General features: G+C 31.0%; 1 protein-coding gene across 8 annotated transcripts in view; it reads left to right on the forward strand.

Annotated features, from left to right (window-relative positions):
- Positions 1-8,971, forward strand: part of nAChRalpha6 (nicotinic acetylcholine receptor alpha6) — an 894,362-nt gene extending 885,391 nt beyond the window's left edge. For 7 of the 8 annotated variants that reach the window (XM_081748606.1, XM_081748598.1, XM_081748596.1 and 4 more), the window contains one exon: positions 2,904-8,971. In XM_081748606.1, coding sequence (XP_081604732.1) covers positions 2,904-3,362 — 459 coding nt within the window. In that variant the 3' untranslated portion in view covers positions 3,363-8,971. The remainder of the gene's footprint in view (positions 1-2,903) is intronic. The other variant, XM_081748602.1, reaches the window with a different exon arrangement.
- The last annotated feature ends 4,242 nt before the right edge of the window (positions 8,972-13,213 follow it).

Here is a 13,213-nt window from a genome sequence, read left to right on the forward strand (position 1 = left end):
CGAAACAAATTCTTTGTTTTCACAAAAGATCCAGTGAGAATGAACCCTTCAACAATGGCAACACGCTCGGGTATCGAATACGGCATTATCACACACTGACACTCACCCGGCTTAACAAAACGAGGCCTTTTTTTCAACTGGTTTCGACAAGTTTCACTGGCTGCGGCTGCACGTGACTGCTGCAGGTCACGTAAGTCGACCCGACCTCGACACGCCATCTCTTGGTAGGAAGGTAGATTATTTAAGTGTTGCCAAAAACACAATATACCAGAATATTACGACGGGCCGGTTTTACGTGCCGCACCCTGTATAATACGGTAAGTTTGTGATACTTCGTACGGTTCGGAGGCAACTAACGGTTCAGAACGGTTCGAAGGCAACTAATATATCTGATTCTCCTTTATAGATATATTTTCCTTGAGAAAATTGTCTTATGAATTGACGTTCTTAAGATGAATCACAGTTCAGGATTAAGCATAATTGATATCATCAAAAAAATGAAAAACTTAAAGAAACTTTATACAAGAGAAAGTCGTGTCAACGTTACACAAGAAGAAATATAGTCATTTAGAAATCGGTAGCACGAAATATTTTTTGGTATATTTGCCATATATATATATATATATATATATATATATATATATATATATATAATAGTGGAACATATAAACAATCGACAAAGATAAAGTTCGTTTACTCTATAGACTAAATAGTTCTCCTTCACTTCAATTTGGTCAATAAACAAGAAAATCAGATTAGCGTACAATACCGTTCTCTTCTAATCATGGTAGGCTTAATAATAATTTTCTCGTTTTACTGTTAGCAATGGTAATTGTTCTGTGTCTAAAAATGCATAACTTGTGTGGCCGGTACACCATTTGATCATTGCTATTTATTTTAAAATTACCCAGAAAGGTATGTGATTACTAAACACAAATATAGCAACACTATCAATTAGGATGTTAAGTCGAATAGCAGCAAAATAATGTAATATTTCCCTACTTTCAATAATTAAAGCGAAATGAGTATGAATTCTGTTCTCTTTATTAGGAAAACAATCCCCCACCACATGAATAATTACTAGAGCGCGTGTTTCTAAAGTGTATTCCGTATTTACTTGTTCCGTAATTACAAAATTTGAACTATTTTACAATTTCATATTCACTGGGTCCTAAATGTGTGAATCTTACGAAGTCTAAAAAGGGTTAAATACTAAATCTACAAAAACACACTGACAGACGACTCAAATAATTTTACTACAAAAAGCTTAGAAATGAGGTGGTTTATGTACAAGAACAGAAAGAAAATGTGATCTTTGGAGGAACATGGTATAAAAATTCTTAAGGAGAAAACAATTGAGCCACAACGAAAATCGTCAACTCTTTTTCCAGCTTAGCTGTGCACTTTAAAAACTTGGTCTTCTCCATACTCTAAGTTTCATATAGAATTTGCAGTCCTACACCTGACTATTTAGGAGATTGATTAAAAGCGAGAAAACTTAAAAGCATTTCCCTCTTCCTTACGGGATAGAGAAACGTTTCGTTTCCTTTCACCTCTTGGGTGCACAATTTCCTGAAAGTCTGACTCATCCACTGCATAGGGTTTAAGGAGAACATTTGTGCAAAATTTTAGGTCTCAACAGTTTGGATGATTTTGTGAGGAGCGAAAGAAACGTCCAGGATTCCCTTTAGGATTACGTTTCTATGTATCTTGCATATTGCCACTTCACATATCTTATTATGTCAAATTACTGATCATTTCATTATTTCGATAACCATATGTATCGATTGGCTCAATTTATCTTCTCATACTTAATCTCGTTGAGAGAACTTTCTTGAATTTATCTATTAATATCGGAAATCAGTTGTCAACCTCATTTAGTTTGTTTCTCTCTTCAATACCTAAGCTACACCGTCGATTCTTACTTCCAGTCAAATTTATGTATCTGTTCTAACAGACTAAAACTTCACTCCACTTACTTACTACTTGTTTACTTTTACTTTCTAGTGTCATAGTTCTTCTTCCTAACTTTTTTCTTGTATGGACTTTACCTCCACATTCTTTCTAAAAGCACTGTCATCTTATTTATAAGTACATCCTGCCAATGCCAGTTTGCCGTTGCAACTTTTAGTTTAACTTTCTATATATAATATTTTGCCTTCTTTCATGCCGTTTTGTTTTCACATATTTCTTCCACTCATATTCGTTAACGTTTCTTCTGTAACCCACGGCTTCTTGTTCTGACCTTATTACATTACCATATTGATCTGTTCATGACCGTCCATATGGAGGAGTAATAGGGTCCGATCCAATCCTTATTATGATCATTTCTTGGCATATACGTGGATCCTAGAGAAACTTAGGTTTTGAACACATTTTCAGCAAGGAGAAGAACGGGTGAGAAAGGTAACATGTATAAATAACTAAAAAAAACGACCGATATTAGTGTTCAATTTATAGTTGACGGGGTCGTTAAGATGAATACTGGTATTTTTTTATGTCATTTAAGTCCAAATTTAACTTCCATGGAAATCCATCCCCCATGTTGGGGAAGGAATTAAAATACTTTCTATAAATGCATTCTCTTAGTGCAAAGAAGACATTTCAGATAGTTACTAATTTTTAAAAGGAAGAAATAACAAATGTAATAAACAAATGAAAGAACTCTAAAAAGAATAGATTTAGTGTATATCTTAAACACACTGTGTAATGTTATAATAGAGTATATTAATCTTCTCATTTTAGTATTCGTTCCTTACAATAAGTTCTCTCAATACTACGTGCCTTAGTGCTATTTCCTTTCAACAAAATGTGACATTGTTATCTAGAATTGCCATGTAGAATGTATCTTGCAAATATTTTATTCTATGTCTTAACCTAATCAATATCTCATTCTTCTCTAGATAAAGTGTGTGTTCCTTCAGTGGCTCCCTTGGCTACTAGGGATGAGTCGTCCAGGAAAGAAGATAACCCGAAAAACAATCCTTATGAACAATCGAATGAAGGAACTAGAACTTAAAGAACGGTCCTCAAAAAGCCTTCTAGCCAATGTATTGGACATCGATGATGATTTTCGGCATTCAGCATCCAATAGTGCTGGATTTCTACGTGTAACTGGAAGCTCCATGGATGATGGAGCATCTCCATGTGCAATAACTCAAAGGGAACTTCAAGCCATTCTGCGAGAGCTGCAATTTATAACAGCTCGCATGCGGAAGGTAGATGAAGAAGCAGAAATTATTAGTGACTGGAAGTTTGCTGCAATGGTAGTGGACCGATTCTGCCTCATAATCTTTACGATGTTCACTATCATTGCTACTGTTGCAGTACTGCTGTCCGCGCCACATATAATTGTACAGTAGCACATGTCAGATCTTCCAATTGGGTTACAATATTTGATTATGTTGATTTACTTATTTGTTTTCTTAGTTTTTCAACAGTGGTTTCGGGAATGGATACCATTAAAATACATATTTTTGTTGATAATATTTTCAAACAAAACAATAGGGATAAAATGTGAAATGGATGTTATTTATGAATTTTCATAAACGGTTAAAATGATAACTATAAAACAAAAAAGAAAATAATATAACTACGCTTTTAAATTGAAAGTACTTCTTTTTAGTTATAAGGGTCCTCAGGTGACGAACATGTGATTTTTCAAAAATAAAAATTTGCGCTAAAATTAAAATAAATGAATAATACAAATCTACAACTCTCGCCGCAAATTCTAGGAAAGAAGATTATAGTGTGTGTTTTGTGAGTGAACACTCATAAATATGGGTGCTTTTTTGAAGTTGAAAATGTTTGTGAAAGTGTTTGGATTATTTGAAGTCATTTTCTGTGATACATCTTCAATAACGAAAAAAACGGATAACTCCTTTCTTCAAGATGACTAGTGACTTCATGTTTAAGATCCAATTATTTGTTGTTAACACTGTTTATTAATACATCAAAACGATACGATACATTTATGCGATAGAACACTTTTTTAGGAGAAAACGAGAAAAAAGACGAAAATAATCGGTGTAATTGTGTTTCTTCTCTCTTACATGGAGGGAAATTTATGTTGTTTAAGAATCGATGACATACAACTTTTATAAGGGAAGCTTATTGGTATGCTATCATATGCTAGCACACGTCATATGCTTCCAATTATTATGGCTCAATTTCTCATTATCAAGTGATATAGTAAAAACAAACAAAAAAATAAGGATTCTATATACATGTACAAGCATTGCCTCCCATTCCTTTTCAAAGCAAATCACAGGAAACAAGAATTTAGTTGAGAGCAGAAATAAATAGAAGAATGATATCAGTGATGAAGTATGAAGGTTGTATGAAATAAAAAATGTTAATATCGAAAAGTTATACAACTCTAACATATACAATATAGTTATACAAATAATATTCATCTTTGTGAGAGTATTTGGAAACCGTGTTCTCAGAAAAAATCTTCATGGAGAACTTGTGTGTTTTTTCTGAAATGTTGTGTAAATAAAAATGCAGTCTTTATATTTGATTCGAATATCAAATAAACTATTGGTAATACAGTTATTATTTTTCAAAATACTAATTATTTTGAAGACAAAATGAATATATATAAAACAGAAATAATAATTATGGCATTAAAATGAACTTGGTAAATATTTTTAAATACAATTAACGTGATTTTAAATCAAGCATTTCTGATTTAAAAACCAGATTGTTTGAATGATAATGGTTAAAAACAGCGTCTAACAATTTAAGTACTTTTAACAATAAAATTTAGGATAAACTTTCAATTTTAATTGCGGAATAATAAAATTATTGCAAATGCTAAACATTAGTTTATAGAAATATATTTCCGAGTAATAAATATTTTTATTGAACAATAACTTCGTTACAAACACAAGATTGGCAGCACGCATACGTTTGTTAATATAATGGATAGAATTTGCTACGCAACAGTTTAAAGTAACAACGAAGGAACATGTAGATGGCCGTATGTATGATGGAAAGAAGCTCTCAACTTGTCATACAATTTTTTGACTTTTTAAACAATGAACCTTACGTAGATTCTCTTTAATAATCATTGTTATAGAAATTTGGATCATTGAAAAGAAAAGACGTTACGTTAAAATATATTTAAAAACAACATAATAAACTGATATTACAAGCACAAGACTGTCTGATGTTAAAGCCAGCTGCTGGTAAGCTGACTGTTTCAGATATAATTTTTATAAAGAAACAATGTGTATGAAAACATGTTTAATAAACGTATGGTTTAATAAGAAACTTTAATACACTTCAAACATTCCTAATAAAATATAACTCATAAACCTAATAACACAACGTATTATTTTTCACATATGTAACAAACAGGTAATTAATAAGACTGTTTAAAATGTTAATTCATAGGTTAATATCTATTAAAATATATATAGTTATTGTATGCTTGCAATACAAATAGAAGCAGTTGATAATTAATTCTTTCCTTTTTGTTTGCTTCACTTGGTTTCCAGTAATCATTTTATTTCCTGTACTTAATGAAATTAGATGTGTTATTATAATGACCCTGTTTATATCCCTTGTACTAATATTGGCTAAATTCTTGTTGTAAAATGACAATGGTATTTTCTCAAAATTTGTAAAAGAACAATAATTTTTATATTTATATATATATACCTTTAAAATATGCTATTTTACAAACATGTAGGATATCGAGAGAGAGAGTTAGAGTATTTTTAAGTTACGTATTGCTGTCTAAAGTATCTGTAAAGCCATGCTTTATAATGTAAAACATTAGAATATTTTAGTTACAGTTTTTAGTAACAACACGAAGAATAAGCATGACAATTCTCATAAAGTCATATAACAATGATTCGTGTGGCTATTTAACGGTAACAATTAGACCAATAACTTTTAAATAAAAAAAATGTCATTTAAAAACTGAGGGTACAATTTTAAAAGCAAATCTAAAATAAATCATAATGTAGTTCTCGTTGTCACTCTTATCTTGCAGTGTATAAATAGTTCAACAAAAAGGCTCAATTCTTTCCTTAAGCTCTATAGTTGGTTATGTCCTTAACTTTTAATTAATATTATCATTGTTTTACATTGACATCAATATCGATATTATTTCTTGTATTAAGTTTGATCTTAACTTTATAATTATAAAGTGCAAATATATATTGCTTTTGTCAAATATTTGAGATTGTATAGAGTAGATTTAAAATATTAAATCTTATTATATACAGAGATACATTCATAAAGTTCCGTATATATATAATTTTGGCTCCAAGCAGACAAAAAATAAAATAATAGTATTGAGTCACTTATGAGATAACTCATTCAAAAGAAATAAACGTGGCAGTAACACCCATTTTTTTTTTACAAGTAGTGTATATTTTCAGTTTCCAATTATTAAAATTAGTTTGTAAGCTTAATAAACACAATATTTAAACTTTGCCTTATTTTCGGACGGAAGTGTAATATACATTCTTAATTTGAAATAAATAAACTGTCGCGTGTATTCCCTGGAAAATATTTACTAACTATTGTTTTCAATTCTTATCCAAGTTTATTGAAAAATTTGAGACTGATCATATTTACAATTTTCTTAAGCCGAGCAGTAGCGTAAATACATTAGAGTATGTCTCAATGTGTTCAAGACAGAAATAAGCAATATCCTAAACACGGATGTATTAAAGAGGTTTTTATTATTCACTTTACTCAATTTCATGCGTTGGTAATTGAGTGTGATTCTATGCCTTTAATATAAAGCTGATACACTTAGCTCATGTAAAAATGATTACTTCCATCAACGTAATACGCATTTCTTGTGTATATTTCTTGAAATGTTATACCTTGTCATAGCAATTATCAACTAGATTGGTTCTACCAAGGTTTAAGTTAATATGAAAGAGTAATAAGAAATATATAATACGGTAAGTTCGGAGGCAACTGACGGTTCAGAACGGTTTGAAGACAACTAACATACCTGATTCTCCTTTATAGATATATTTTCCCTGAGAAATTTGGCTTATGAATTGACGTCCTTGATATGATCAAAGTTCAGGATTAAACATAATTGATATCACCAAAAAATTTTAAAAAAACTTAAAGAAACTTTATACAAGAGAAAGTCATGTCAACGTGACACCAGAAGAAATATAGTCATTTAGAAATCGGTAGCACGAAATATTTTCTGGTATATTTGCCATATTCATATCAATCTTAAATTTGTTTCTTTCATTATGACATAGAACGGTTTCAAAGCTATTAATATTCACTATAAACGAATAAAATAGATTTATCGGAAAATTTTCATGAGAACTGTATTCTAAATATAGCCGTAAATAATTGAAGAAATTTTCAGTGTCACCATATATAAATAAAAGTATCACATTATTTGTATACTTAATAAAACCTAAACAAAAGAAAAGAGAAATCTTCAGAATAAAAGTATATTTACCTATAATGAATTAAGTATATAAATATAATGTGTTTCACCATATGAATTTTTCTTCATATGCACATGCTGAACTCTTTTGTTCAGACATAATGACTTAAAAATTCACATATCCTTTAATTCCCACTATTGTTGCTATATTGCACAAGAAGCCAGTACACAAATCGTTTTATCTTTTCAATAACAGATTTAGAAATAGTTTAATCTAATAGTATAGGAGAAATTTAGTTAACTTCATTTTTTACTAACTTTAATTATCTGCGATTTTCATATAAAAAATAATTTTACATAACAAACAACAGAAGTCATTTGTGATTAATTCAACTGTTTATGAAAACAGTACAATAAAATCCAATACAACAATCTAAATAAAAAAAAAGTTTTTTTTTTTATTGGAGGCAAATAAGTTTTATAATACAAATGATTAAAACTTACATCAATTTCATAGTAACGTGATAATATTGATAAATTTTTCTTTTCATAATAATCCAATACAAATTAGCGGGTTATTTTTATATTTCCTAAAATGTTAGTAGTATTTTAGCTAAGTATCAATATAAGCTTATATTTAAAGAAAAAAATTAGAGCACCAATAACGGAAGATCCACAAGCTGCAATTTACGTAGATCAATCTTCACATAGCCACACGAGTCATATTCTTAAGAGACAATATAAAATAGAATTATTTAAAGAAATCTATTTAAAATATTTATTTAAAATACCTCTGTATTTTTTATTTTAAACTGTTAGAATGTATATTTTTAGTTTCTTCTTCTAATATATATATTGTTGAATTTATATTTGGTAAACAAAGTTTAGTAAAAAGCTTTAAATTATACTCTTAACATTTGACTTTGTCTATTAAATATAAAATAATTCCCAACAACTTGACACCGAAAGAAAGAATTCCCTACACTGTCTCAAACTACAAAAGATATTTTTCACCTCAGTGAAGAAAAATTTAAATAATATACATATATGCATATATCTTTCGTGGTAATTTATGATGTGCTCAGAAAAAGAATAAATCATGACATGTATATCTTCTCTTCCAGTGTATAGTTTAAGCAAATTATATCTGCTTCAAATGAGCCTATATCTCTATGCGTAGGAAATTACATTTTGTATGAAGAATCTAAGAAGAGTTACTAATTTGTTTTCCTGTGTCAAAATAAAATAACAGGGAACAATAGCAAAAAAGATATAAAACTTTCAAAGTTGCGCACAAAACTTCCATGTACGAACCATAATTATATCAACATAATATAATACTATATTATCATTATTTTTTTCTGTTTTGAGGAAATGTATTAATGTTTCTCATAATAGAAATAGTTACTGTATAGTTTATTTCCGTTTTATAGACAATTGTGAAATATGTTATTAATCTAAGCTCTGGAAGCTTGGACTGTAAGAATGATTTATGAAATATGTATAGTTCTGAAGTAGAGTTTATTCACAAGTTATCTATAAATATACTATGTATATATACATATATATAAAATAGTAACCTCAAAATGAGTTATTTGAAGCTGTTTTCCTATATCATCCAATACAAACAATCATTGAATATTACCTTGTAATATGGACAACTATAATCATTTTAAATATCAATTTATATGTAAAAATCTTGAGGCAGTTTGACCTAGTGTATCCATTTTAAAAAGCAATTTTTAAAATATATTTTTAAAAAAGAAAATATTGATAATTATCATATAATATTTGTTAAATCTAATTTGAATCTTTCCTAGCATTAAGTTTTCTTAAATTAATATTGATCTTAATTCAAAAGTTTAAATTACCCTTTTCGGAGTATTAAAAATTGAATAATTATGAAACATTAATATCCCTGAACAATAACTTTTTTAAAAAAAACGAATGACATAGTTACTGGAATTGCTTTCTTCCGTAACAGGGTAAGTTTAAACTATTTAAAAGAAGATAATTCAAAGTAACAGAAAAATAGTTAAATGAAGAAATATTTTTATTCTATTTTACAATGTATTCCATATCAAGTTTCAAGAACTATTTCTTAGAAGCCACGAAAACTACAATTAAGACTTCTCTGAGCTACAATGACAAACTTGCAAAATGGGTTACTTCTTGGTAGAATTTTCACTTAACGCTTCCGAGAATAAACCCTGAAATTTAAATATCGTTTTCAGGTAATGTAAACAGAGATTTTTTCTAAAGAATACGTAATTATTATGTTATTTATTTCAATCTCTCGACTGGAGATTCTTCGCTCCTTTTAAAAGCACACGACAAAATTCTCTAATCTTTAATGTCTAAAAATTGGTTCTTTTTTACTACTTACTGGGTGCATATCTAAGTGTGAGGAAATATAAAGAAATACCATTAACCCCTACAACATAACACTTACAAGACTTTTCAACTATGACCTATTGTTGGAAAGAGTTATAAAATCATCTGTTGAAGTTTCTTTAGCTACAGAATCATTTGATTTTCCCTTAATTTTACAAAACATGTACTTCTGTTTTATTTATTTTATTAAGCAAATTACACAAATATCAAGGTGACCAGAATTCTTACTTGCAGAAACGGGACGCATACGAATCAGCGACGGGGGGGGCGGATAAATATCTGATTTCCAGATTAGCACTGTTTTCAATTTATAAAATACACAAGTAAGAGTGATAACACAGCGTTTCTAACTTAAGTACTACCCAACAATACTTTTAACTACTAATAAACTACTTACCTTATTATTAAATATCTGTTATTCTCTACTATATCATTACTTTCACTATATCATCTACTTTCTTTGTTTGCACTAACAATTTGTAGAAATTGGTACAAGACTGATCAAAATTATCGGCACAGCTTCCAAAGTATCTGTAAACAATTGGGTTTTTATCACTTGTCCACAAAGCATTCATGTGCGAGAATACACGTTCAGTTGGAGCATTAGTCTCGGGTAAACAGAGAAGAAACTTCAAAAGTTTTAGAAGATTTTAGTACGGTACGTTATAAGAACAAAAATGGGAAAATACTTCTACCCAGCAGTTGTCAGGAGATACTTTATTTGAGTTCCACGTAAATGAACCTTTCCAATGAGTGTTGGTACGGAAGAGTGTAGAATTTGTATTGACCATTTATATTTTGAATAATAATTACGAGACACCTGGGTCATTTTTTGCTTAAAAACGGGACATTTAGGCGTCCCGTTTGAGAATCAGAAAAAAACGAGACAATGATTGAAAAAAGGGACTGTCCCGGCTAAAACGGGACGTCTGGTCATATTGCAAATATATAAGTCAATAGATGATATACGAGACCTGAAAGTTCAAATGAGTTTACATTACTTCGAATGTAAACAAAATAATTCGCATCGGTATTTAGAAACACTTGTCCCCTTTCTTTCCTTGCAAACATCATACTCAAATATTAAGAAAATCTCACATCTAAAATTTATAGTATAATAAAGCAGTGCGAAAACAATCAAATAATAAATACAACTTAAATACTCAATTCTAATATTAGATTTGAGCAGTTGAAATGATGGACGGAGAAGTCCTCTTCAAATGCAGACAACTAACACTTTACCAAATGAAAGTAAAATGTCTGGAAAAACTAATGCGAAAACTACAGAGCTGATCTTACACCCCTGGACAAATGCAACATTAAAAAGAAGACATCAGGACAACACATTTGTAGAATGTGTGAGAGTAAAGGCGCAATAAAATGATTAGCAGTGGAAATCCACGACACATTACGTGCGTCGGCCACACTTATTTTAAATAGTAGTCAAGGCTACAGCTTATTACTGTCCGGCTGTTGTAATGTGTCTGGTAGATATATCGTTGTCAAAAGCGGGACCAACTTTAGAAGGTATCTTCCTATGAGTGTGGAGAAACTGTAACGTATTTTAACTGCAAATTTTCCTCCTTTGATGTCTCTATCCGCGTAAGACAGAATGTAATAAAATTAGAGTGATTATGCTATAGAAGGCTCCAGGAAAGAAATATACAACGACGTACAAAACCCTAATAGTATATTTGTACAGTACCCGTTGCTGTGGTTTCTTTAGACTGCACAGAATAGGCATATATTGTTGCAATGATGCCACGAGCGTTCTGCATTGAGAGCAGAATGGTGCAATATTCTCTTTTTGGGCGAATTCTATGTCTGTTTGCAAGAGTCCTGTGTGCCGATGCCCGGAAAACAAGCTGGAAGACGATGATGTTTGAATTCTGTATCGTCAGTCCACACCGGAAGGTATGATATGGAGTTTTATTGGATCCCTTGCCTACTTGAGCCCAATACGCATTAACGAGCTTTTGCCCAGCTAACGTATGTATTGGTGAAGTCGATTGTGGTCTCTTTAGTTCATGTCTTGCATGGAGTTACTTTCCACCAGGGAAAGCATGACCCCATGTGGTACGCAAACTCCTACACCTCTTTGATGATTACTATTTTCCACTGCTTCCTTGCCAGACGCGTTCATGTAATTTCTCGCCGATTGAACATCCTGGTCCATGACTGTACAATGCTTCGCATACTAGATACCTCGTCCAGCTATGGCTGATGAACTTTTGCAACGAAAATGGAAATGAAATATTTCAATTTTACGTCCCACAATTATTTTATGTACCGTAAAGGAGACAGTGATGATGAGAATGAATAAAATTATGAACGAAGAGAGGAAACGGGAAAACCCCGAGAAAACCCACCTGCAAGGTTTGTGCACCACAAAGTGCACTTGGCACGACCAAGGTTCGAACCAGGTACCCCACACACCAGAGGTAAATGTTCTACCACTGAGATACCCGGTTCGTTTTCACAGCAAGAAACATATCCCAGACGCATGATTTGTCATACCGAAGAAAGGCATTCAAGGTTTCATCCTCTTTAAGCTCTGTGATGTTGCAGTTGTTGTCAACTCTCATTCTGGACTTACACAGCACGGATTATTGTACTTTGCTATGGCTCGTGTAAAGAAAAGTAGAAATTGAGGTAGCACGTGAACTTAGTCGAATACCTCATTCAAGTTACAAAACCAGTATTATAAGAGCAAGTTAGATGAGTATAAATAACTCGATTGTCACGTGTCTAATAATATAATAAGGTAACGAACAATTACTGATTATTCCATAAGCTCACCTGCTATTCAAGATTCTTAGTAAGTGATAGTGTCGACATATTTTAATCAGGGTATAACGAGATAAAATTATCCACATAATCACATCTATTACCATAGCGAATAATACAATTTAAACCAAACAAAGTGAAATGAAATTACAAGTTTACGTCTCATATTATTGCCTTGTAGACTAAAGGAGACGGATGATTAATGAAAATGATTGATTATGCAAGAATTGGTAGAATAAAAATGTGGAAGGAAAAGGATAACTTCGAGAAATTCTATGGACACGATACTGTCTACTACAAACTTCCATGGCTTGGGACCGAACTACGGACAATGTAAACAGTTCGAGTTATTAATTTCGTGAGTTTTTCCTTAACTTAACAAGAAAAAATATTCAGTCCATTTCAATAATATCCTCTTAGCGGGCACAAAGGATAAAAGTTAATACCATCTGGGATAGAAACTTCCAGATTGTATTTCTCAATAGGAAAAAATTAATGATAAAGAAAACTTGCAATTTGGTAACGATTCTGTTCCATTTCAGATCTTTTACTCAGAAGGATATAACAAAAATAAGTAAGCCAAATCAATATGCATACGTATACGAGGTGTGTTCAAAAAGTATATAACTTTTGGTTGGCAAAAATATA

This window comes from Thermobia domestica, chromosome 2 (assembly GCF_964235325.1).
Source record: "Thermobia domestica chromosome 2, izTheDome1.hap1.1, whole genome shotgun sequence".
NCBI lineage: Eukaryota > Metazoa > Arthropoda > Insecta > Zygentoma > Lepismatidae > Thermobia > Thermobia domestica.